Source organism: Mesoplodon mirus, assembly GCF_964341445.2.
Source record: "Mesoplodon mirus genome assembly, chromosome: X".
Taxonomy (NCBI): domain Eukaryota; kingdom Metazoa; phylum Chordata; class Mammalia; order Artiodactyla; family Ziphiidae; genus Mesoplodon; species Mesoplodon mirus.
In genome coordinates this window covers 44,533,369-44,558,589 of record NC_138981.1, presented here as the reverse complement: position 1 = coordinate 44,558,589, position 25,221 = coordinate 44,533,369, and the positions used below count along the sequence as shown (strand labels likewise).

Genomic DNA, 25,221 nt, shown 5'->3' with positions numbered 1-25,221 from the left:
GCACAGCTAAAAAAAAAAAAATTTGTTGTGGGGAACCCTTTGGCATCTGATCTGATCAAGTCTGTGGACTCCTTCATAGAATATTTTTGAAAGCATGTGTGTGCATGTGCATACACACACACACACACACACACACACTCAAATACACAGGATTATGGAAACTAAATAAACAGCATGGAGGTTCCTCAAAAAATTAAATAGAACTACCATATGATCCAGCATTCCCCGTATCCCAAATATATACTTCTGGGTATATATACAAAGGAGATGGACTCACTGCCTCTAAGAGCTATCTGCACCCCAATGTCCATTGCAGTATTATCTATAATAGCCAAGATATGGAAACAACCTAGGGGTCGACAGATGAATGAATAAAGAAAATGCGGTATGTGCATATGATAGAATATTATTCAGCCATAAAAAAAGGAAACCTGCCATTTGTGACTACGTGGACAGACCTTGAGGGTATTATGCTAAATGAAATTAGTCAGAGAAACACAAATACTGTGTGACCTCACTTATATGTGGAATCTAAAACTGGGTGAAGGTGGTCAAAAGGTACAACACTTCTAGTTATAAATAAGTTCTGGGGATATAATATACAGCATAGTGACTATACTTAGCAATACTATATTGTATATTTGAAAGTTGCTAAGAGAGCAAATCTTAAAACTTCCCATCACAAGAAAAAAAACTGTAACTATGTGAGGTGATAGATGTCAATTAAACCCGCGGTAGTCATCTTGCAATATACACATATATCAAATCATTATGTTATATACTTTCAACTTACACATTATATCAATTATATTTCAATAAAACTAGAAAAATAGTTACCATGTTAAAATGAAACAACATTGGGATGCTATATGAATTTTTTTATTAATACATCAAATTTCAAGATCTTATTCAAAGTAGTGACCAATATGAACAATATTTCAAGATGCCTGCAACGACTGTAACATAACATAAAAAAGTAACTGTGATCTGTATTGGTGGAAGTTGCAGGCACTGTTTTTACTATTGTGATTTGACGCCAGCATTCAGATCTGGGAGTATAGCTAAAATTTCAGTTATATTAGTGAAAATAAAGATGTAATATTTCCCCCCATCAAATCCACACATAACCCTGACTTCTACCCAGGTTAAGAACCCCCACTCTCAGGGTAAATTCTGGACATAATCAGGACACGGCTGGAAAGACTTAGAGAAGAGGCAAGACCCCACTCAAGAATCCCCTCTGCAGTGCAGACGGACATTCCGTGATGTTTCTTTCCTCGCTGTGTTCCTGGTGGTTGCTGCAGGTTCCCACTCGGAGCTTGTATGTTCAGGACCGGTTGATGAGATATTTGAAAACAAGTTCATCAACTCAAGTTCTGGTTTTCCTGACAGCAAACAGCTTCCGAGTCCTTATCAGATTGCCAGCTAACTAAAGGTCAAAGTAAAAGGAAGTTTTAAACCAAAATGTTTCCCCACTGTCTTCTACTATAATCATTGTTTGCTCAGCTACTAACATTTTTTTTGAAGTTTTTTCCTTGACTTTCATTGTGAACCATAACACACAGAAAAATGCATAAAACATATAACGTTCATTCTTTGATGTGTAGTTCTCCACTGCGAATAAACCAGGATTTAACGATCCATACTACAGCTGATGGATATTTGGGCTGTGTCTAGTCTGGGGGTACTACAAATAGCGCTGGCTAGGAACATTCTAGTACTCATTTCTTAGGAGTGGAACTGGCACACATGCAGCTTTAGCAGATAATGCCTAACAATTTTCCAGTGGCTACACCATTATATGCTGCCATGGGTGTATTCAAGAGTTCCAATTGTTGCACATCCTTCCCGACGCTTAGTATTGTCAATCTTTTTAGTTCTAGCCTGCATTTCCCTGACGATGTGCTTACTGGCCATTCTCATATTTTCTTTTCCTTACTGATTTATAGCAGTTTTTTAAATATCGAGGATACTATATACAGGGATTATAAATCTCTCTTCCCATTGTGATTTGCCATTTCATTTTTTTAAAGATGTCTTTTTTACTTCTTATTTTAATGGAAGACTTGGTCTGAATAACCTGCAAAGCCATTGCCAGACAGGGGTGTCCTCTAATGTGGTATCCTGAGGATGCGAAGCCCTCCAGCACTGATAGGTTTAGCCCAGGCTGGTCCAGGCAAACTGGCTCCTCACTGCTCCCTCACATACCAGTCAGGGTTCCACCTCAGGGCGTTTGTATTTGCTATTTCCTCTCCCTGGAATGCTCTTCCCCTAGATAAACACAGGATTCCCTCCTTCATCTTCTTCAGGTCTCTGCTCAAACATTACCTCAGTGAGACCTTCCATGATAACCTTTTTAAAAACTGCAAGCTGCCACCCCCTAGAATTCTTGACCTCTTTAGCCCGCTTTAAAAATTTCTTCATATCCCATATTACTTTTACATTTTATATATGTGTGTGTGTGTGTGTACATATATATAGAGATCAAGATAAATAGTTTGTGTATGTGTGGGTGGAAACTCCTGCATTTATACTGTGTTATTGCTTATCACCTCTTTCCCAAACTAGAAGTTCTGAGGGCCAGGATATTTGTCTGTGTTGTTCCCTGCTCTATCTTCAAACCTAGAAAAATGCCCAGCACACAGCATGTACTCAATAAATGTTTACCGAGTGCCTCAGTATGTAAAATCCTTAAAGCAGTTCCTGGCACATAAGATCAGGTGTTTTAGTAAGGGTTTGCTGACTGAAATCTTACCAGTTGATGTAAAAATTTCAAAGGTGAAATTTTACTCAGTTTTTTCTTAAAGGTGCCATTTACTCAAATTCTTAGACAAAAAGGCAAATTTACCTTAACATCTCAAGGCGAACAGTTCATTTCACTGTCTTCCACCTACCCAAGAAAAAAAGAAGGGACTCAGATACTTGGCTAAGCCTTTCCGTTCACTGTACTTGGTTTTACCCATTGATTTTTATAGCTATTGGGAGGCAGGGAAGAGAAGTTTGTCCCAGAAACCACGTGATTTGGGGAAGAAGGAGGCACACAAGGAGGGGGTCACTGCGGGCACAGAGAAAGGGCGTTAAGGGCTCTGGGCCCATGTTTCCAGACCTCAGAGGCCAGCAGGGTGTGGCGCTGTGGGGCGGCCAGGGACTGGGGCAACGTGTCCACTGTGCTGATGGGGCAGCCCTGGGGGCGGATCTCCTTGGCCAGCCGCCCCTTCTTCTTCAAGGTGCAGGCCTCCTGGTACGGTGGTGAGATGGGGGGCTGCGTGGGCGGAGTATACTTGTATTCTGAGCCGTCCTCTAGCTGCAGGGACACATATCGGCAGGGGGTGGTGAGGACCTGGGAACCTAGGACAGCACCCCCCATCCACCCACTGTTGGCTGGGTGCTTACATCCAGTGGGTAACTGCGGTCCGAATCATAGGCGCTCAGGTCCCCACAGGTCACAAATGGTACAATGATGCGGGTGGGACCATCTAATTGGTTGAAATCTGGATCTGACAAGCAGGGAGAGATGAGGCAGGACAGGGCTGGGGTGTCTGGGAACAGTCGTGACTCAGGCTGCACCCAGGATGGGTACCGAGGCCTCCCCAACGTATCCACCAGCTACTCTTACCCTCCTTTACCAGAAATCCTTCATCTGGTTCAGATCACTTCCTGAGGGAAGCCCTCCATGATCACCTGTTCTAAAACACACCCCCCCAACCCACTTTTCTCCGACTGCACTTATGTCCACCTGCCATATACTGTCTGGACTTGGTCTCACTCAAGTGTGCCTGCCACAAGAGCCGCTCTGTGCTTTTTCCCTCTAGGGGCCAGTCTGAAGGCCCTCACAGGATGAAATTCCCACACAGGGGTGTGGTTTCCACCTGGGGGTGTGACTGAGTCTTCTTAGTCTAGAATCTCCGCAGGCAAGTGGAGTCTCCCCTTGGGGTAGGACTCAGGATCCTCCAGTGACAGAATTTTCACCAGGTCCAAGAGCTACCACTAGGCCACTGGGCTAAAGATCCTCCTGGGACAAAATATCCATACAGGGGTGGCATTTCCAGAGGGTGGGGCTGAGGATCCTTTTGGGACAGAATTCCACTAAGGGGCAGAGTTTCCACCAGGGGGTGGGGCTGGGGGCCCTCCTGGGACATAAATTCCATTGGTGGACAGACTCTCCCCAGGGATGGGGCCCAGGGCTCCGGCTCTCACCGTAAGAGTGGTCCAGCAGGGGTTTGGTCAGGTCCGGCAGGAAGCCCTCAGGGGGGTCATAACCCTTACAGACAGCAAAGGCCTCTGTGGGGATAAGGTGGAGTGAGGGTCGACTGCCACCACCACCCTGTGCGGATGGGTCCCTGAGATGTGCACCCCCCAGCCTGGCCCCTCCACCCCACTGACCAATGCTGGAGTTCCGGCTGCTCTTGGGCTTGGCACAGAGCACGGTGGAGAAGAAGACACGCAGCTGACTGTAGATCAGTGTCACATCCCGGCCTCGGAAGATCTGCAGGGTGGGGAGGCAGAGATGGAGGCATGAGGATGACCTTTGGAGACCCCTCTCTACCCCCTACCAGGTTCCCCGAGCCTTACCTTGGCCACAAAGCAGCCCCCTGGCTTCAAGACATGTGTAGCAATGTTCAGAGCCTGTGGGCAGGACAGATGGCTAAGGCTGAGGTGGAGACAGCCAGGAGGGGACCAAACTGAGGCAGGGGCAGCCAGGGTTACTCACGGCTAGGAGGAGCTGGGCCTGCATATACTCATCAACATCATGGAGGCCGGTTACTGCATCAAGAGAACAGCGTTAGGGGGCCATCCAGTCTAGCTATGCTCCTGTTCTAACCTCCAAGAGAGGTTAGAGTGCTAAAAACATTTCCTAGGCTCTCTTACTGCTAAGGTTCTGCACGCAAATACTATCTGCCAACTAGATGCGTACTCTGAGCTCCTAACCCTTAGGCACTCATTTTTATTCTCAAAACCACCTCAGGCGAGAATATTGTTAACATCATTTCTACCTCCAGTCCAGACTGTTCCTCTTAACTCCAGACTCAGATCAGAACGAACATCTCAGACTCAATACATCCAAAAACAAACTCCCGATCTTCCTGCCCAAACCTGCTCCTCCCATCGTCTTTCCCATCTCATCTGATCCTTCCAGTTGTTCAAGCCCAAAATCTTTGAGTTACCCTTGACACACACCCACCCACCACTCTCTCCTCACACCCACATTTAAGCCGTTAGCAAATCTTCTCAACTCCACCTGGACGACTGCAGCGGCCTCTCCTCCCCAGGTCTCACCCCTCACACTGCTCACAGCAGCCAGAGGGATCCTGTCACAACCCAAGTCAGGCACGGCCCTCCTCTGCTCACAACCCTCTCATGGTTTTCCCCACGCTCTTATCTCAGTGAAGAAGCCAAAGTCACCACTGTGGTCCAGAAAGATCCACACAAGGATCTGTTCTCACCTCCTACAACTCTCCTGCTCACTCACTCCGATCCAGCCACACTGATCTCGCTATTCCTCATACATGCCAAGCGCCCTCCTACCTCAGGGCCTTTGCATAGGCCAATTCCTTTACCTGGATTGTTCTTCCTCCAGATGTGCCCCTGGCCCATTCCCTTGACTCCTTTAGGTTTTTGTGCTAAAGCCAATGAGGCCTTCCCAACTTAATTTAAAATTCCTACAGGTACCCCCCTCTTCCCTCTCCTTTTCATTGACATCCCCATGGTACCTATCACCTTTTTTTTTTTTTTTTTTTTTTTTGCGGTACGTGGGCCTCTCACTATTGTGGCCTCTCCTGTTGCGGAGCACAGGCTCCGGACGCTCAGGCTCAGTGGCCATGGCTCACGGGCCCAGCCGCTCCGCGGCATGTGGGATCTTCCCGGACCGGGGCACAAACCCGTGTCCCCTGCATCGGCAGGCAGACTCTCAACCACTGCGCCACCAGGGGAGCCCCCTATCACCTTTTGACAGGCTACATAGCTCAATCACTTGTTCCTCTTCTGCCTGTTCCCACTAGAACACCAGCTCTATAAGGTCAGAGTAGGTAAAATTTTATTCACAAGTATTTTCCCAACATGTACAACAGTGCCTGACACACAACAGGTGCTCAGTAAATGTGCTGAATGGATGGATGGCTAACTAACTGAAAAAAAAAAAAGAAAAAGAGTGAACACTAAGTTGGAATTGGACAGTTGCAGAGAGATGAGCAATAAGAAGATAAAAGGGTGGACAAAACCCAAATGGTAGAGTACGGGGAGGGAGAAGACAGAGGCAGAGAAGAGGAAACAGAGGTAGGGAGAAGTTGCTAGATGTAAGAACAGCTGACAGTGGAGAGAAGAGGCAGTAAAAGAAGCCAACAGAGGCGGGACATACAGAGAAAGACACACATAGGGCCCCCGCCTGGCCTCCCAATCCCTGCTGTTTACCATCAGGAGCCCCGTCGCACACCACTAGGTCCGCGGGGCAGCCCTCAAAGTGCTGGATGATCTCCTTGGCAGTGGACAGCTATGGAAAAGAGGGAGGATGAGTGGCCCCAAGGCACCCCCTCCACAGCCCTCTAACCCCACCTGCCCTTGGCCCTGGCCCGCAGCCCCTGGGTCAGCCAAATTCTCAGGCTTTGCCTAAGACCGGGCTCCATCTCTGGGATTATTTTTTGCTTTCTCTCTGTGATGACGACAGGCTGGCTCTGTTTCTCTGCTGTTACACTCTCTTGGGTTCTCTCCGTTACTCTATCTCTGTCTTTCTCAGTCTGTTTGTCTTTCTCTTTCTCTCTTCCACTTGCCGTAGCCCCCAGGTTGGGGGGCCTTTGCCCAGGATACACCCCAACACCCCAAGCCATGCTCTCACCTGGGTGATATCCCCCTGGATCTGTAACACACCTGGTAGTGGAGCCATAGCCTGAAGGTCCACGGCCACCACGTGGCCGGACCCCTGGCCCCTGTGGACAACACGGTCCATGTCAGCCCAGTTATCACTCCTGGTCCACCCTCCATCTAACCTGCCCTCCCACCCTCCCATCTGGGACTCCACACTCACCCAATCTTCTGGCTCAGCACCTGGCTCCAGCTGCCCGGGGCCGCGCACAGGTCAACTGCCCGTGTCACACCTGAGCTCACACAGGAAGGTGTAGTGGTCAGCTGCACCCACCTCTCCAACCTGGGACCCTGCAAAGTTCACCCCTTTCCCCTGGGGAGCACCCGTATCTATCTGCTGCCTAGATGCCCAGCTCCTTTTGCGTACCTGCCCATCTTCCTGCCTGGCCCCTGCCCCACAGACCCTCCAAGTCAGCCCATCTACCACAGGGAGCTCTGTAGACCTAGCCCACTTGTCTATTCCCTTCGCCCACCCCATCCCCCAGTGACTCGCCCGCCAAGTGGGGACCTTGGAAGAGTTGGAATTCCTCGTCAAGTTGTAGCAGCTTGAAGGCACTGCGGGCACGCCAGCCATTCTCCTTGGCTAGGCGGTAGTAGACATCCCGCTTGTCCTTTGACGTCCGTCCCATCTCACACACTGTTTGCCCAGGGACCTGCCAACAGTAAGCTGACGCCGCCCTATATCAGTAAGTGGGCCATCACCTACCTCTGCAGGGCAGCGAGAACCACAAAAACTAAACCGGGCTCATCTGACCCATGTGACAGCTCACTCAACAGGTGGGAAGGCTGGAGCCCAGTCACTGACCCCAATGACCTCACTGAGCCTGAAGGACCCTACCACTGAGCTCTCAGGCTCCATCACTAACCCCACAGATCCCCCCCAAAGATCCCACAAACCCAATCCTTATCTCACAGATGACCCATTACTGACCGTGTCCACCTCCCACTGCTGTCACTCACACACCACATATTAAACCCCACTATCAACCCTTCTCTGCCCACCTTACCCCCAATAACATCTCACTGTCTTCCCAGCTCTCCTCATTGCCCCTAGAGTCATACAGCCCTACTAGCCCCCCATTAATCCCTTGCTTTCAACCCATTATCCTCATAATACCTCACTGCACTCCCCACCTCCTTAATCTCTCTCCCCGAAGTGATCAGGCCCCCAATAATTCCCTTATTACTACATCGTTATCACCGCCCCCCCATTAATGCCTGGAGAATCATGGCCTATTAGTTCCCCATCGAGCTCTCAATTACTATGATTTATCAGTCCCCATTAACCTGGCCCTCCAACTGATCCTTCATAGATCACACCACTAGCCCCCTGTAACCCTTCACTACCACACATTCACATTAATCCGTGATAATCATACATCAGTTCCACATTCTCCCCTCACTGCCCACCTTTCTCCCCACCCAACAATCACTTGATGATCCCACCCAACAGCTTACTATTACCCCCTCTTTGCTCACTCTGCTCCTATTAATTCTTCAATGATCATACCATCATCACCCACTAAAACCTTTTGATTACAACACTCCTTCAGCCTCTCATTCTCTCTTCTTTGATCACTACTCCCATTAGTTCCTTGATCATGACTTTTACCGGCCTCTATTATTCCCTCCACAGCCGCACCATTATCCTTTCAATCACTATGCCCCACCACTCTTTATTAACCCGTTGAATATCATACCTCCATCAGTCCCTCAAGGATCACACTCCTACCTGCCTACCATTATCTTCTACTTGCCCACTCTACTATCCCCTCATTAATTAACGAACACATTCCATTGGCCCCCTTGAACACATCGACTAAAACACGCCTTTTAGCCCTCACCGATTCCCCAATAACACTCCCACCAGACCTCTATTACACCCACGCAGCCCACCAAACCTCCACACCCACCCATTAACAGCCCTCTGGCTACACCGCCGGTCCCTCCTCATCATTACCTGAAAGCCCAAGTCCCCACTGGGACCACAAGACCGGCTCCGCCGGTATTTGGACCTCTGCGCCCCCCGCCCACCCCCAGACCATCCCGCATGAGTGGTCCCCTTCTCCAGACAAACCTTGGGTCTGGAGCCTACCTGGTGCCAGCTGCCCGGACTACGCAGCTGCAGCGCCGAGGGCGAACTTGCCTCCTTCCCTCACCGGCGGGACAGCGCAGGCATGCCTCAACCGTCTTGGCCGGGACCCAAGTCCTCCGCGCCCCAGGGCCTACCTTAAACTTTCGGAGTGGGGAGAAGCGGAACGAAGGAGGCCGGTCCGCAAGCAGCCCGAGCCTCGGCGAGAGCGCAAACCGGTGAGAAGTCGTAGGGCTTCAGCTTGTATTCTTAGTTGATCCGAATGTCTGTCGCGCATGCCTAAGGGCGACCGGAGCGTGGAAAGCCTGTCATCGTGGAACGCGGTGGAACGCGATGGAACGCGGTGGCTCGCGCGAAGCGGGGACCCGACCTGAACGTACCACGTGAGTTCCGGCATCTCGCGCCGACGTAGCCGGTCGGGCGAACTGCTGTTCCCAGCATGCAACGGGCGCGAGTAAAGCTGCCGAAGTCGCGCACAGCATGGCCGAAACGTCGCGAGGCACGAGAACTAACTTTGTTCTTTTGTTACAAGGCGAAAATCGACGTACTCTCCGCCCCTCCCTTCTTGTACAATAGTATTCCTTGAGCCTGTGGACTACATTTCCCAAGATACAGCGCGCGCGGCGGCACCTATTTATTTTTCGCGCGCCGCGAAGTGCAATCGCCTCTGGGGTACGAATTTGAGAGGAAGGAGAGTGCGTTAATTAAGTGCGCGAGCGCGCGGAAGCTGCTCGGCTGCAAATTCAAATCCCACTTCCGCTAACTGATAGCGCCTTCTGACTGTTACCGTCTCAGAACTGCGGTTTCTCCTTCTGTAAAATGCGGATAACAAGTAGTTCAGACTCCACAGAGAGTCATTGGCAGGATTAAATAGGTGTAGTTCCGCACACTGTCTGTAATTCTGTGTTCTTCAAACACTTTTAACTCGGACCTAGAAAAAAAGACTGCATCTCGACCCAGTGCACAAGCAAATACAGTAATGGAAACATTTGTTATAGCGTTTACCATGTGCCAGGCACTCTTCTGAGTGCTCTCAGTAGTGTGCTGGTAAATGGTTAACAATCAGCTCTTTAGGTGGAGAGGGAGAGGAAGCCCTGATTTCTAACATTTGCCAGTTTCCATGGTTTACATACTATCACCTTGTCAAATTTCAACTTACCAAGGTGTAGTCACGGAGCACAGAGTCTGGAAGAGATGCACTAGTGCACCATTGTGTTAATACACAGCTCTGGTCACAGAGCTGCCTATCCAACTCGTGTGTTTCCTCTTTCTACAGTACAATTAAAATAGGGATAAATGATCTCAGGAGCATAGAAATAATGAAATGTAGTAAAATAATAATTAAGAAGTGATGTGTTTTGAGTATTTATCACCTTTTAAATTTTATTTATTTAATTATAAGTTTACATAATTTCATTTTTAATAATAGCTGTGTTTTCCCCAGTTTACAGATGAGGAAAAGGAGACAAAGGAGAATATATATATATATATATATATATTCTATGTGTAAACATACACCATTTACTGCATATGTGATGATATAGAAATATATAGTGATGTCTAATATTTACTAGTATATAAATTATATGTTAGCAAATAAATATAAATATGTCATGTGGAAATATATATTTATGCTTTTTTGTATAGTTTATGTATAAAATATACATATCTTATATAAATGTATATGCTGATATATATATAAATCTAGTGTCTATACATATCTACTTACTAAAGTAAATATACTATTAAGTATATAAATATGTCAGGTGGTGATAAAAGCTATGAAGGATAATAAAGGAGGGTGAAAGGATTGGAGAGTAACAGGGGTTGAATTGCTATTTTAGACAGTGTGGTCAGGGAAGGCTTTCTGACGAGGTGACATTTGAGCTGAGACCTGAAGGGGAGTGCACCCTAGGAATATTTGGAGGAAGAGCATTCCAGGCAGAGGGAACACCAAGTGCAAAGACCCTGAAGTGGGAATGAGCTTGGCAAGTATTCAAACAACTGAACGATAGATTCATCATTCCTTAGAAATGTGAGCTTCGCTAGGCAGGGGTTTCTGTTGTTTTGTTCACTGTTGCCTCCCTGGCGCCTAGAATAGGGCCCGGCACACAGGTGGTGTTCAATAGATGTTTGCTGAATTCACCCTTTTGTTGCTTTGTTCCTTCACTCTTTCCGCAGTGGTGTGCTCTGCATTTATGTGGGGCCCTGGGAGGAGGTGTAGACAGCCGCGCAGAGACCCTGGAGAGCCAGGGAGGAAGCCAGAGCTTGTCAGTGGAGTTCAAGGGCATTGCGGGAGGCGGTGGGAACATGGCTCCCCTGCAGAGGTGAGCAAGTGTGAGAAAGCAAGGGTTCAAGCCACCAGGCGCTGCTCCACAGACAGGAGGGGGTGCCAGGCATTGGGGGCCCATGTTCACCCTGTGGGATGCTTCCTGTTTTCTTGCCTTTCACAAAGCGGATGTTTAATTTTTTGCAAAGAAACTTGCTTCCTCCAGCAGGGCTGGGGGGATTGGGGGACAGGAGCCAGGCTCTGAACTCCCCAGGCTCTTCCCGAAGTGGGGTGTCCGCCTGCAGCTCCCACCCAGCACCCCACTGAGTGTAAAGGTGTCCTCCCCTCAGCCTCCTGAAAAGGTCAAGGAGAGGGGAGCTGCCAGGCCGGCCCTGTGCTGGAGGGCATCTTACCACGTGAGGGAAAGACGGGGGTGGTCCAGGCGCAGGGGACCAGACAGTGACTCAAAAAGCCTTGCAGTCCAGGGGCTGCTTTGAGGGACGGAAGAGTTATCTGTGGGGAGCCTGCATGAAAGGAGAGATTAGAATCCAAACCCAGCTCAGTGGGGGGATGCCTTCACTGGCAGAGAAGAGTTCATTAATTCCTTTCACAAAGATGTTATTGAGTGATTACTGTATGTCAAGCATTGTTCTTAGCACTTCACCTGTATTAGTTCATTCAATCTTCCCCATGGCCCTGAGTTAGGCAGTAGTAAGCCCTGCGGGAAGCTGAAACAGTGAGGTTTTTCGAAACTTGCTCCTGGCCGCACAGCTCCTAAGCGGCAGAGCTGGGAAAGCTTGCGCCGTTAACTGCTTTGCTCCGTGGCTCCCTCCCCTGAAGACTGCTGAGTAGTGTTTTAATGAAAAGCAGGGGTCTGTTTAGAAGAACTGACAAGATCCTAAACTGACTTTTAATAGATTCGATAGGAATCCCAAGTGTCCCACGAGGGTCTTCTTTAATGAACCAACAAAAGCCTTAAATGACCCTGAGAAAGGGCCCTACTTTGATGAACGAACAAAGCGTTCTTATCCCTGGCATGGCCTCAAGGCCTCGGTCAAGCTTAAAGACACCTGTTCCTTCTAAAGCAGGCTGCCTCTGCAGCCAGATTTCACTTTCCCTTTGTTTTTCCTCTTACCAGCATATGTGGAACACCTGCTATTTGCAATGCCCTGAAACTTAGCTGAGCTATGGGGTGCGGAGCTGGATGAAGGCTTGCCCCTCCCCAGAAGAGTTCACTCGGCAGAAATAAAAATAATGATGATAATATGACTCTTGATAAGTAGCATTCATTGAACTCCAGCTGTGTGCCCAGGTGGCCTTGTGCTGGGCAATGTTGGAGGGCAGGGCTGGCCCTGGGAGGGGAGGACAATGATCAGAGGAGGAGGCTGCTGCTGGGAGGTGGTGGGTGAGGGCATCTGTTTTTTGTTGAAGTTTCACTAGTTCTTGGGATGGGACACTTCAAACTTTTCTTGAAATCTAGACACCTGCCTAGCCAGTCCCCGTCCCCCCGCCCCTTAGTCATTTGGGCCAAGGCCTCTGCTGACAGGTGTCTCTTTCCCTGGCTGGCCTGAAGCACAGATGTTTACTGGCTCTCAGGAGGGAAGAGGAGAGAGACGAGAGACACGGAGTAGGCCGGGATAGACGGGGGAGTGGTGTGTGTGTGTGCACCCGCTGGCTTGCGCCCGCGCGCCTGTGTATGAATACCCTGAGGGTATCTCAGCTACCTGTGCCTGTTCCCAGCAACAAACACATGTATGTGAGTTCCACGCGTGTCTTACTATGTTACTTGCCTGGTCGTGTCTTGTGTCTATGGCTGCCTATCCAACTCGTGTGTTTCCTCTTTGACAACTGTGTGTTGGTCCCATCTGCTTGCGCAATTCATCTATATGGGGCTGTGTGTGTGTCCCCTGGGTGCTTATGTGTCTCCTTTGTAATGCTCGTGGGTGAGAAGTGTGTTTATCTGTCTCTCCTCTGTGTGTGTGTCTCCAATGTCTCTGTGTCTTTCTTCTCTGGCACCATGTTTGCATCTCTCCTCGGTGAGTGGCTATAGGTGTGTGCTCCCTAAGGGCATTTCTTCTGGTGCCAGTGTATGTTCCCTTGTTTCCTCTTCATGCAGCTTTAGGTGTATTTTCTGCATTTCCTGATAGTAAGTGTACTCTCTGCATCCCTGTTTTTCCAGTTTGTGCGCCTATATATGTGTTCCCTGTGCATGTCTCCCCCGACTTGATTTGTGTGAATAGCCGTGTATACACGGCTGTGTGCACCTATCTGCTTGAATGCAGTTGTGCACGTGTCTGTAACTGCGCCTTCTCTGTCTGTACAATCGTGTCTGCCTGTGGGTGCCTCTCTCTCTGTGACCAGAGCTGTATGTGGTCGCAAGTTCATACACAAATTCACATGCACAGAGGTATCATGATAGAGGCTGAACCTGGACGTTGGCCTCCAGGGTCATCTGAACCTGGAGTCGCGTGCGTCGGAGATGCTGGGCGTGTGTATGATGTTGTCGGCTCTGTGGAATCATATTTGTCTGTGTGCTCTGGCTCTGTGTGGCTGTGAGTCTGTGTGTGATTTGCCTGTTGGCTCTCTTTGGTGTGGCTGTGAGTCCGTGGGTGATGATGTCTGTAGTGGCTGTAAAGCAGTGTGAGCCTATCCCTGCATCCGTCTGTGATCTCTGTGTGCGGCTCAGTGGGTGATGATACTTATCAGACTAAGTCACTCTGTGTGGCTATATGTGGCTGTCCCGTGGCCTGGGCTCTCCATGTGCCGTCTGCGCGTGTTCGTATTGGTCAGCCTATATTCTCTGTGTGTGGCTGGGAGTCTGCATGCGAGTTTGTACCTCTGTGGGTGATGGCGAGCCTGCCTCCATCTCTAAGCCCCTGGATGGGGCTGTGATCCCTGAGTGTGCAGGAGTCTCTCTCCTGCTGTGGGGAAGTGAACGCCCCATCCCTCACCCTCCTCCCACTGTGAGTGGGGTGGGAGCCTCCAGGCTAGCTTTGAAGCCCCAGCCAGCCCCTGGCCTTTCCGGGAATTCTGTGCTCCCTGTGGGGGGCGGGCAGGTGGGTGGAGGGGCCGGGACAGAGGCCTCTTGTCCACCTGGGCCTCAAACAGCCCAGTCTAGTCGGGCCTGGACCCCATGTCCACCCCGCCTGACTTCCTGCAGGAGACGCATGCTTTGCCTGGGACAGACATGCCTGTCACATGCCCGAATGGAGTCAACTGACAGACCCCTATTTAAGAGAGACAGGCAGACAGACAGTGGGGCTCCTCCGTTAGGGTGTGGACAGGCTCCACCCAATGCCTAGGCTGGGGTCCAGGACTTCAGGGTGTGCCTAGTTTGCAGACAGTGTGTAGCCACACTCCCCGCCCAACTACAAGTGCCCTCCCTGCCTCCCTCTGGGGACCCCCCCAAGATCTAGGGTCCTCTCTCGGCTGGGCTGTCTGTCTAAGGTCAGCCTCTGGAGGCCTGGCTGTGCCTCTCCCTGCGCCTGTCCCACTGCTGGCCCCAGGTCTGTCTGCTCCTCTGCCTGAATCTGACTTTCTCTGCCTGCCCCTCCATGTGTCTCTCTGCCTCAGCCACTTGCTCTGTCCCTTTGAGCCAGTGTGTCTGTTCCTAACCTCTGTTTGGGGATGTGTCTGGCTGTGTCCACCTGTCCATCTGCATTCATCCAGGAGCTTGCGAGAGCCTCTCCTTGCCCACCGTTTCTGAGTCTCTTTCTTCGCTGACTGCCCCTCCGCCTGTCTACCACTCCCTCACACCCTGTCTTTCTGTCCCCTCCTGTTGTCTGTCCTTGTGCTGTTTCTTCTGCCTGCCTGTCTCTATTTGGGATTGTTTCTCTTCCTATCTCTGTCTCTCCTCCTGCCATCCATCCCATCCTGCTGTATGTCTGACCCCTGAGTCAGTTCTGTCTGTCCCTCTCTCTAGGAGTGGATCCACTCCCTTGATCTTTCAGCCCATCTCCCCCACCTCCCCCGAAACCTCTGTTTCCCTCCATGTGGGTTCAGATGAAGGGAGGCACACACCCCCGACTTCCCCCTGCCCAGAACCAGAAGAGGGAAACTGAATTAAAGTTAAAACTTTACAGGAAAAAAAAAATCCGCCTGCCAGATGGGGCCCGGGCAGTGCTGATTAGCCGCCGAGCAAGCCCGGCGGAGTTGATTGGTCAGAGGGCAGGCGAAGGCAGGGTCTGGCTGAGCGGGAGCCCTGCTGCCCGGCAGGGTCCCAGAGCCCTAGTTCTGAGTTGCTGCCGCTTCAAGAGCTGAGAGGAGCAGGGAGGTGAGGAGGGGGTGCTGGCCATTGAGGGGGGCTCCTGAGTCCCCAAGGCACGAATGGGGGTCCTGGGAGAGGGCTCAGGGGTTCCCTGGAGGCATTTTTAGCACTAGTGCGGAATTGAATGGGAGGGGGAATCCTTTTGGTACCCTGATCCCAGGAAATGAATTCAGGAGTGGGTGGGAGGCTCCAGAGGGTGCTCATGGCTGACGAAGGGGCTCCTTGAGAGCCTTCCCCAACCCAGGAAGGGGATTCAGGGCTTGAGTAGGGGGCTTCCTGGAGGGAGTTTTAGTCATGATGGGGACCTTGAATGGGGGTTTCTGAGATACGGCATTCCCAGGAAGTGAGTTCAGGGCTGGGGGCTTCTTCAGAGACACTCCGTCCAGAAGAGGGAGGAGGCTCCAGGCTTGCGTGGGGATTGCAGGGACACCCCACCCCAGGAAACACATCAGGCCCTGGGAGGGGGCTTTTGATGATTGTCTCAGAGACAGCTCCTCTTCAGGAGGGGAAATTAGGGCTTGGCCATGTTCCTGAGACACCCCAAGCCCAGAAAGGGTCTCAAGTCTGGAAGTGTCTCTAAAGTGACTTCTACTGGAATAGGAGTGTTTAAGACTTGACAAGGGTCCCAGAAAATAACTCTCTAGTCCCTAGAAGGGGGATTAAATGAGGGTCCCTGGGTCACTTCTATCCCTGGAGGGGGGTTCAGTTTGGGGAATTGCTTTTGGCCTCCAGTGAGAATATTCAGAGTTGTGGCAGAGAGCAGTTTGCCGCGTCCAGGGGTTGGGGGGCTGGGGTCGCTGAGCCCGCCTCCCATCCTCAGCCCCTCCAACAGGTTGCATCAGCTCTGGGCTCAGGCTGGCGGCCCAGGCGGGGAGGAGGGGGGTAGGGGGCGTTAGGAGGGGTGGGGCAGTCAGGCGGACACGTGTCCCTGTAAGGAGTGAGAGGCATGACCACGCGGTGAGGGTGGAGGGAAGAGGGGGGTGCGCGGGGGACCGGGGAAGGGAAGAGACAGACAGCAAGAGAGAGTGAGTCTGGGGTCTGGGAGGAGAGGCTATCCCAGCTCCAAATGGCCATCTCATCTGCTGAGGGGTCGGTATCTCTCTCTTTCTGTCTCTGTCTCTACCCCTCTATCTCTTGCTGCCCTCTTTTTCTCCATGTCTCAGTGACTAACTGTTGGCGTCTCTCCCCTGAGTCCCTCTCTCTCTCTCTCCCCATCTCTGTCTTTGTCGGCCTCTCCCTCTTGTCTCCAATTATCTCCACTTATCTCCCTGTCTCTCTAATCCCTCTGTTCCTGTTCCCCTCACCTCATCTATGTGTCTCTGTTTCTATATCTATCTGTCTGTCGCTATTGGACCCCCCCGACCCCCTTCATCTAGTTCTCCCCACTTTGTAAGCCCCCCTGCTCCATCTCTGAACCCCCACCCCATTTCTCTGCCCACAGGATGGAACTGCAGGATCCAAAGATGAACGGAGCCCTCCCTGGGGGTGCTGTGGAGTGAGTCGGGGACCCAAGGGGTTGAGGTCAGGGATCAGAATTACCTTCTCATCAGCCTCAATTTCCCTGCCTATTCTAGCTACAGGCAGGAGCACGAGGGCTTCCTGCCCAGCCATAGTCCTTCTCCTGGGAGGAAGCCAGCCCAGTTCATGGATGTGAGTGACCCCACAGGATCTGTCCCAGCTGCACCTTGCCCAGCTCAGCCCCTCCCCTACTGCTCCCTCTTCCCGGTTATTCCCTTCAGCTGTTTTGCCTCTGGTCGCTGCCCCACCCTTCCGTGTTCCTCTCCACTTCCAGCTGCTCCCCTCTAAAATCTCACCTAGCCTTTCCCTTTCCAGCTCTCCTCGTCTTCAAATCCTTTTCCTTCCTCTGATGGCCCTTCCTGGGCTTCTCCTCTGCCCCAGTCGCTTCTTCCCTAGTCTTTCCCAGGCCCTGGCACTGGTCTCCTTCCCTGGTCCCCCTCCCCATGTGTGCCCGGGCCTTGCCCCTTACCCGCAGTTCGAGGGGAAGACATCGTTTGGAATGTCAGTGTTCAACCTCAGCAACGCCATCATGGGCAGCGGCATCCTGGGGCTGGCCTATGCCATGGCCCACACAGGGGTCCTCTTCTTCTTGTGAGTCCTAGGCAGTCTGGGGTGGGGGAGGGGTGTGGTGGGCAGGCGGGAGGCCTGGGGGCCAAGTCCGAGCAGTGCCATCTGCCACAGGGCCCTGCTGCTCTGCATCGCTCTTCTGTCTTCGTACTCCATCCATCTCCTGCTGACCTGTGCTGGTGTTGTAGGTGAGACCCAGAGCTCAACCTAGACCTTGGACCCCAGATCCTGGACCCAGGACCCCAGACACCACGCTCAGCTCTCTGGGCTCCAGACCCCAGACGGCACCCTGGCCCTCAGACCTCATCTGGGCTCCCAGGTTCCCAACCCTCAGCCCTCCGTCTGGCCATCAAACCAGAGCCCCTACCCCAGACCACTCCACGCCACTTCTAGCCCCCACCCCTCAGTCTCCAGCACACGTACCCATGGAAGCCAGCACCGCAACCCTGAGACTGCCGGTCCTCAGCCCCCAGCTCTCAGACTTCACTCCTGCCATGATCTCAGTCCATATCCTGCCCCAAGACCCCAACTACCCACGTCTGGCCCCCAACCTTCTCCCTGGCCACAGATCCACCTACCAGACTCCAACCCCAACTGCTTAGCCCTCACCTCCAGCTCCCAGCCATGAGGCCCAATTAGCCCAAGCCCCAGCTCCCCAGCTCCCAGACTCTCTGGCCTCCAACTCACCCCTGGCCTGGCCTCCTCGACCCACAACCTGTTCCTTTCTGGTTCTCTCCCCTCCAGGCATCCGAGCCTATGAACAGCTGGGACAGAGGGCGCTGGGGCCTGCGGGGAAGGTAGTGGTGGCCGCGGTCATCTGTCTGCACAATGTTGGGGGTGAGGACTCTGGGAGGTGGGGGTCAGCTTGGGGGAAGAGGGTGGGCTGAGGTGGGCTTCCCCAGGCTGGGGTGGGAGGGAGATGAGAGGCATCCTTCTGCTTACACCTCCCCCCACCTGCACCAGCCATGTCCAGTTACCTGTTCATCATCAAATCCGAACTCCCCCTGGTTATCAGCACTTTCCTGGACATGGACCCTGAGGGGTGAGTGTGCAACACCCCTTGGCTCTGGCCCACAGACCACTAATTCTGCCCGTGAGGTCTGGTTACTAGCTTCAACTGTGTGTCCAGCTGACCCCCAGGTCTTCCATTTTGAGACAGTTAGGCAGGCCAGTTTGTTCAGACTGCGATTCCTGTGTGTTGTGATGCAAATAGTATGTGTGACCATTGCTCTGGCTGTAGGAGTCCAGTAAGACCATGTGTTCATTTTTGTGATTGTTCTGGCTGACTCTGTGTGTGCAGTGTACTCTGATGTTGACCGTGTGGCTGTACCCATCCAGTTGACCTAAACTCTGTCCGCGGGTTTGATTCTGTGACTCTTATACTGGCAGGTTCTCTGGCCATCTGTATGCTAGCTGACTACAGCTGTGTCCTGTATACTGTGGCTCCAACCATGTGTGTTTGACATTTGCTTACTCTGACTTTCTCTGTCCAGTGGATTCTGTTTGATTCTGGGTCCATTAGGCTGGCTGAATCTGTCTAGCTATAAGTGTATGGTCACTGACTCCAAGAGAGTATGTGCACGTGTGTGTGCGGTGGACCGTGGTGCCAGCTAAGTGTACGTGATTTGTGTTTAACTTTCTGTGTTTAACTTGGTGACCATCGTTCTGGCAAATTCTTTCTGGCTGTTTGTGTGTGATCCTCGACTACAACTGTATATGTCTTCTGTATTATGGTTCTAGCCATGTATGCTTGCTTGTTGTTCTGAGTATGTATCCAGCTGACTGTCTGTTTAATTCTGGATCCATTGGCTGGCTGAATCTTTCCAATTGTTTGTATATGATAGCTGATTCTGTGTATACTGTTAGATCTTTGGTTTGATCCTGAAACCATCCAGGTAGCTGACAGTCTATGTGACTAGGTGTGTCTAATTATTATAATTAGCTCCCACTGTATATATGACCAATGGTGCTTTGTTAGTTTATGTCTGTGTAACTGTGTGTCTAAGGTAGAAAGAGAATGTGTGAATACCTGGAGCATAGTAAGCACTTAATAAAATTCTTTTGAATAAATGAGCAGTTGTTCAGCCAATTCTGTACTAACAGACTATATCTTGCCTGGGCACCTCCCTCCAATCTCTGTACAGATCCTGCTCTTTCCTTGAGCTTGGTTCCAACTGAGTGGCCAGCTGGCTGATTCCATCTCTATTTCCATCTTTTTTTTTTTTAAGTATTTTTTTAAAATTTACTTAATTTATTTATTTTCGGCTGCATTGGGTCTTCGTTGCTGCACTCAGGCTTTCTCTAGTTGCAGCGAGCGGGGGCCACTCTTTCCTGTGGTGCCCAGGCTTCTCTTTGCGGTGGCATCTCTTGCTGTCGAGCACGGGGTCTAGGCACGTGGGCTTCAGTAGTTGTGGCTCACGGGCTCTAGAGCACAGACTCAGCAGTTGTGGCTCACGGGCTTAGCTGCTCCACAGCATGTGGGATCTTCCTGGACCAGGGCTTGAACCCGTGTCCCCTGCATTGGCAGGTGGACCCCCAACCACTGCGCCACCAGGGAAGCCCTATTTCCATCTTTGACTGTGTAGCCAAATCAGCCCTGCCACTTTCAAGTGCTCAACAAACCTTGAGTTGTTCAAACAACCACACGTGTGTTTCTGACTTTTTGTCTGACTCTGCATTGTTGCCTGCCTACCAGATCATCAGACTGGTGTTCTACCTATCACACATACCAGGGTCATGACTCTCTCTGTGTCTGGTACCTTGTGTTGGACTATGTGAGTCTGGCTGATGTGGGGTATTTTTTGCTCATCTGGTTGTATGTCCATTTGAGGTCTGATGGCACAGTTTTGTCCACCTGTGTGTGTGTTTCCAGCTATATCACTCTGACTGTGTGACTGACAGTCTGATAATCCGTCTGGCTGTTTCCGTCAATTATTTTGTGCCATTTGTCTCTGTAACCACCTGGATGACTTCTCACAGCTGAGGGGTCAGCCCATCTCTCCTGACTGCATGCAGAAACCTCTCTGTCCAGCTGTCTTCTATGAGCGTCTGCCTGACAGTTTTCTTTGGTAGGCAGCTAGTCACTATGTCTACCTGTCTCCTTAGGGACTGGTTCTTGAAGGGAAACCTCCTCATCATCATTGTAAGTGTGTTAATCATCCTGCCACTGGCCCTCATGAGACACTTGGGTAAGAGGCTTCCTGCGTTGGTCATTGGATGGTGGAATTAGAGAAGGGGAGCCAGATTCAAAGAATCTCCACTTTCAAGGGCTGTGGAATACCAGAGGAGAGCTTGTTTGGTGTGGGTTTTTAACAGATGAATAGGAGTTTGCTAAGTGTGTGTGTGTGTGGGGGGGTGGGTGGTCCAGATAGAAGTAGAAGTTTGTGCGAAGTGTGGCAAAATTGGGGTGAGGGGGCCTTGAAGGCCAGCCTGCGGGGGTTGATATTTGCTCTGGGGGGGTCCCTTGATTTCTGAGGCTCCATATATTGCCCCTTGCAGGCTACCTGGGGTATACCAGTGGTCTCTCTCTGACCTGTATGCTATTTTTCCTCATTTCGGTGAGTCTGAGGGAGAAGGACATGAAAAGGTGCGGAGGGAGTTTGGGGCACTGGGACATAGCCTTCCCCATGACCTCACTTCCACACCCTCCCTCCCCCAGGTCATCTATAAGAAGTTCCAGCTTGGGTGTGCTATAGGCCTCAATGAGACAGAAGTGGAGAGGAAGAGCCCCCCAAGCCTCAACACAAGCTGTGAGGCCCAGATGTTCACAGCTGACTCACAGGTTGGTGTGCAGGCATGTGTCTATGCCTTGCACCTCACTCAGGTCCTCTGGTTCTGTCACACAGTGCACCCTGCTCAGAGTGGAGCCAGGTATCAGACACTGGGGGCTCCTATGTGTCTGATATGGAGGGCAGTGGTGGGGCTGGGGGGATGGGGAAGAGAGGATGGAACCCTGCAGGCTCTAATCTCTTGTGCTTGGGCCACTCCCCCAGATGTTCTACACAGTGCCCATTATGGCTTTTGCTTTTGTCTGCCACCCTGAGGTGCTGCCCATCTACACAGAACTCTGCCGGTGAGTGGGCAGGCAAGTGGGCATGCGTGATGGGGCAGCAGGTGGGGTGATAGTCATAATGTCTGATAAGCCCTACAACAGTCCTTGTGCTGTAGCTTGATTGTGGCTAGATTGTGCCAAGGGAGGGGTTTGAGGTGGCCAGGAGGCCTTGGGGGACGCAGGGCAGTGACTGTTTACTAATTGGGACTTAAGTATTCTACTCTTTTAACATCCAGTACAAGTGTGCATGGACAAGTGGGGAGGCTGAGAAGATGAGATGGAGGGGTGGCATACGTGGATGGGATGCGGAGATGAGGATGGTCAGATGGAGAGGGATATGGATGGACAAAGGGAGGGCAGGGATGATATGATGGGGGGATGTGTGGATGATCAGTCAGAGGGACAGCATGGATGATCAGAATGAAGGGAGAGGCTGTGACAGTCTAATGGGAGAGAGAGGCAGAGATGCGTGGAGAGACAGGCAAAGATGGTCATATGGGGTAAGATGGATGGACAGAGAAGGGAGGAGTGGCTAGTACAGGGGAGGCAGAGATGGGCATCCCAGTGTGTACTAGCTGAACATCAGCTCTGGGAGGAGGGGACTCTGGAGGGTGGGGGCTGGTTTTGAGGGGCCTGGACCAAGTCCAGGGGTCTGGGCATGACAGTTCTATGACCTCTATACCTCAGGCCCTCCAAGCGCAGAATGCAGGCCGTGGCCAACGTGTCCATTGGGGCCATGTTCTGCATGTATGCACTCACAGCAACCTTTGGCTACCTGACCTTCTACAGTGAGTGGGGCTGGGGCCAGGGTTGGGTAGGGAGCTGGGGTGGGGACTGGGCAGACTGGTGGGCAGGAACCTGAGCACTTTCCCTCCATGCCCTCAGACCTATCAGTTTCCAAATGGACTGTATGCATCACACATGGAGATTTTGTCACCGTCTGTGTGTGTGTGTGTGCGCACGCGTGCACACGTATATGTTTCTGGGACACTGGTCCTGGTGCTCCAATCACATCCCGTATCCCATGTCCCATGTCCCAGGCAGCGTGGAGGCGGAGATGCTGCACATGTACAGCCAGCAGGATCTGCTCATCCTCTGCGTGCGCCTAGCTGTGCTGCTTGCGGTGACTCTCACTGTGCCAGTCGTGCTGTTCCCTGTGCGTTGGGGGCGAGGGTGGGCCCATGGAGCGGAGGGACATGGATGGATGGGTAGAGGGCATAGACAGGAATGTTTGGATGGACAGTGGAGATGGGAGTGGATGGATGGATGGATAGAGGAAGTTGGGATGGACAGACGGGGAAGGCCGAGTTGTCAAATGGACAGAGAGGGAAAAAATAGACGGGCAGACACAAGGTGGACATAGATGGCAGAGCAGAAAGAATCAGGAGAACAGGGGCAGTCAGTTGGAGGGAGGAGGCGCAGATGTCTGGCTAGACAGAAGAGGGAGGCAGGAATGGTCAGACAGGGAAGAGGCACAGATAGACATTCAGGATGGAGAAATAGGGATGGCCAGAAAAAGGGTGGAGGCAGGAGTAGTGAGGTGTAGGAGGGACAAGGCTCTCAGAGGGAGAGGTGGGATGACTAGACAGTGGGGGGAGATATGGAGGTTGTCAGATGGCGAGAGAGGGACAGGGATCTCAGGGTGAAAGCACAAGTGGGTGGTCAGACCAGAGGAGGCAGAGATAGTTGGATAGAGGAGGAGGACAAGATTTCAGACAGTGAGTGGAGGAATAGATGGATGATCAGACAGAAGGAAGAGTCATGGGTTATCGACAGAAGGGAGGCAGGATGCTCATTCAGAAGGTGGAAGTACAGAAGGATGGTCAGACAGGGTGGAGAGACAGTCAGATGGAGAGGAAATCAGGGATCTCAGACTGAGGGCCGTGTTAAAGACAGATGACTACATGGAAGGGGAGGTAGTGCTTGAGCCCTGACCTGTGTCCTACCCTACTCTGGTCACAGATCCGCCGGGCTCTGCAGCAGCTGCTCTTCCCAAGCAAGGCCTTCAGCTGGCCACGCCATGTGGCCATAGCCCTGATCCTCCTTGTCTTGGTCAATGTCCTCGTCATCTGCGTGCCAACTATCCGGGATATCTTTGGGGTTATCGGTCAGTACCCCTAACCCCAGTCCCAGACCTCACCTAATATGGGCCTTGTACCCCAAACTTACATTGATTCTGTCCCTCCTGCTTGTCCTTCAGGGTCCACCTCAGCCCCCAGCCTCATTTTCATCCTTCCCAGCGTCTTCTACCTCCGCATTGTACCCTCTGAGGTGGAGCCCCTCTACTCCTGGCCCAAGATCCAGGTGAGCATTCCAGGGGAGGGCTGGGGAAAGAGGGAGCATTCTGAGGAGGGAGCACTCCAGGATGGCTAGAAGTTGAAGGAACATTTTCAAGAGGAGGCTTGGCGGGGAGGGGGGCAGATGGTCTGGAAGAATGAAGGAGGTTGTCATAGGAAGGGCCTGAGCAGACAGAGCACAAGAAGGGTCTAAGAAGACAGGAAGCACTCAAAAGGGGGCTGGCTTATAGGAAGTATTCTTCAGACAGATGGAAGGAGCACTCTTAGAAGAGGGTTGGAATGTTTTCAAGGAGGATGCGGGAGAATACTCCCTGAAGTGTTCTAGGAAGATGGAAGGAGGATTCACAGGAAGGTGCTGGTTTTAAGGAAGGAGAGGGAGCAGGAAAGGAGGGTCATGAATGAATGGGGCACTCTCTGGAGGGGGTGGAGGGCTTGAGGAACATCCTTTGGAGGAGCTTGGGTGTAGGTACCCAACCAGGTCCATCTTTTCTCCCTCACATCCACAGGCTCTGTGTTTTGGTATCCTGGGGGTCCTCTTCATGGCGATCAGTCTAGGTTTCATGTTTGCCAACTGGGCCACAGGCCAGAACCATGTATCTGGACACTGACCAAGCCCTGCTCTGCCTGGGCCCCCGTGTGCATGTGCCTGTGCACGTGGAGTAAGATGGGGCTGCTCACCCGGGTCCCTCCTGCCTGGGGTGTGGAGGTGGCTGGTTCCCATCAACGTGGCTGTTTCCCATCAACATGGCTGTTGGAGGTAGGGGGCTACAGAGGCTGAAGAGTGGTCCTCTCCCTTCCTCCCCAGGGGATGCTGAGCTTGGATCATGGCCCTAACCCCAACTCCAGCCCCACGGGAGGAGGGGGAGGCCAGGTCCTTGGGGAGCCCCTGCCTAGCCCAGTCTTTTCTGCCTCCTCCTGGCAGAAGCTGTTTGTCAGGATCACCCTCGAGCTAAAGGGGAAGAATAAAGATGCTGAATTGCAACTCTGGCTTCAGTTTTTTGATCTCTTTCTAGGACTTCTTGGGGGACCTTTCCTAGGTTCACACAGGGGTAAATTGAGGCCCCGAGTGTAGGACTGCCAGCTCTCATCTGTTCACCCATAACTCCACAGTTCAGTAGCTCGCTACACAACTCATAGATCTGTTCACTTGCTCACTCAGGAAATATCTCTTGAGAGCCTACTGGATGCCAGGCACTGCTCTAGGTGCTGGGGATATAGCAATGTGTCAAGCAGACAATAACCCCTGAAGTTGATGTTCTAACACAAGAAAGGACAAACTATTGCCTGCAGGCAAAATTCAGCCCA

General features: G+C 51.7%; 2 protein-coding genes across 10 annotated transcripts; one reads left to right on the top strand and one right to left on the bottom strand.

Annotated features, from left to right (window-relative positions):
* Positions 1-863: 863 nt before the first annotated feature.
* On the bottom strand, positions 864-9,349 carry FTSJ1 (FtsJ RNA 2'-O-methyltransferase 1). 7 transcript variants are annotated; one of them, XM_082609441.1, is made up of 13 exons: positions 9,085-9,349; positions 7,364-7,533; positions 7,019-7,088; positions 6,830-6,920; positions 6,409-6,487; positions 4,712-4,764; positions 4,573-4,626; positions 4,384-4,486; positions 4,198-4,281; positions 3,394-3,497; positions 3,107-3,304; positions 2,849-2,890; positions 864-1,429 (listed from the first exon to the last, which is right to left on the bottom strand). In XM_082609441.1, the coding sequence occupies exons 1-12, from the start codon at positions 9,342-9,344 to the stop codon at positions 2,858-2,860; spliced, it is 1,299 nt and encodes a 432-aa protein (XP_082465567.1). In that variant the 5' UTR covers positions 9,345-9,349; the 3' UTR covers positions 864-1,429; positions 2,849-2,857. The 7 variants fall into 7 exon arrangements, with proteins under 7 accessions (XP_082465567.1, XP_082465565.1, XP_082465566.1 ...); XM_082609439.1 differs by lacking the exon at positions 864-1,429 and having other exon boundaries at positions 2,795-3,304; XM_082609440.1 differs by lacking the exon at positions 864-1,429 and having other exon boundaries at positions 2,795-3,304; positions 3,394-3,491.
* Positions 9,350-15,387: 6,038 nt separating this feature from the next.
* Positions 15,388-24,898, top strand: SLC38A5 (solute carrier family 38 member 5). 3 transcript variants are annotated; one of them, XM_082609068.1, is made up of 16 exons: positions 15,388-15,489; positions 16,925-16,978; positions 17,058-17,133; positions 17,477-17,592; positions 17,683-17,756; positions 18,313-18,405; positions 18,532-18,610; positions 20,674-20,756; positions 21,067-21,125; positions 21,227-21,349; positions 21,561-21,640; positions 22,307-22,407; positions 22,660-22,775; positions 23,582-23,726; positions 23,820-23,923; positions 24,423-24,898. In XM_082609068.1, the coding sequence occupies exons 2-16, from the start codon at positions 16,926-16,928 to the stop codon at positions 24,522-24,524; spliced, it is 1,404 nt and encodes a 467-aa protein (XP_082465194.1). In that variant the 5' UTR covers positions 15,388-15,489; position 16,925; the 3' UTR covers positions 24,525-24,898. The 3 variants fall into 3 exon arrangements, with proteins under 3 accessions (XP_082465194.1, XP_082465193.1, XP_082465192.1); XM_082609066.1 differs by lacking the exon at positions 15,388-15,489 and adding an exon at positions 16,519-16,572; XM_082609067.1 differs by lacking the exons at positions 15,388-15,489; positions 21,067-21,125 and adding an exon at positions 16,513-16,572 and having other exon boundaries at positions 20,674-20,710; positions 21,239-21,349.
* The last annotated feature ends 323 nt before the right edge of the window (positions 24,899-25,221 follow it).

What these genes read in the sequence shown, in the direction of transcription:
- FTSJ1 (XM_082609439.1), bottom strand. Translation starts at nt 9,344, where the DNA reads ATGCCGGAACTCACGTGGTACGTTCAGGTCGGGTCCCCGCTTCGCGCG. An exon ending in TCCAGGGGGATATCACCCAG is followed by an intron (nt 6,488 to 6,829) that starts GTGAGAGCATGG and finishes TCTTTTCCATAG; the next exon opens with CTGTCCACTGCCAAGGAGAT. An exon ending in AGGCCCAGCTCCTCCTAGCC is followed by an intron (nt 4,627 to 4,711) that starts GTGAGTAACCCT and finishes TCCTGCCCACAG; the next exon opens with GCTCTGAACATTGCTACACA.
- SLC38A5 (XM_082609066.1), top strand. Translation starts at nt 16,550, where the DNA reads ATGGCCATCTCATCTGCTGAGGG. An exon ending in ACAGGGGTCCTCTTCTTCTT is followed by an intron (nt 17,593 to 17,682) that starts GTGAGTCCTAGG and finishes CATCTGCCACAG; the next exon opens with GGCCCTGCTGCTCTGCATCG. An exon ending in GGCCCTCATGAGACACTTGG is followed by an intron (nt 20,757 to 21,066) that starts GTAAGAGGCTTC and finishes TGCCCCTTGCAG; the next exon opens with GCTACCTGGGGTATACCAGT.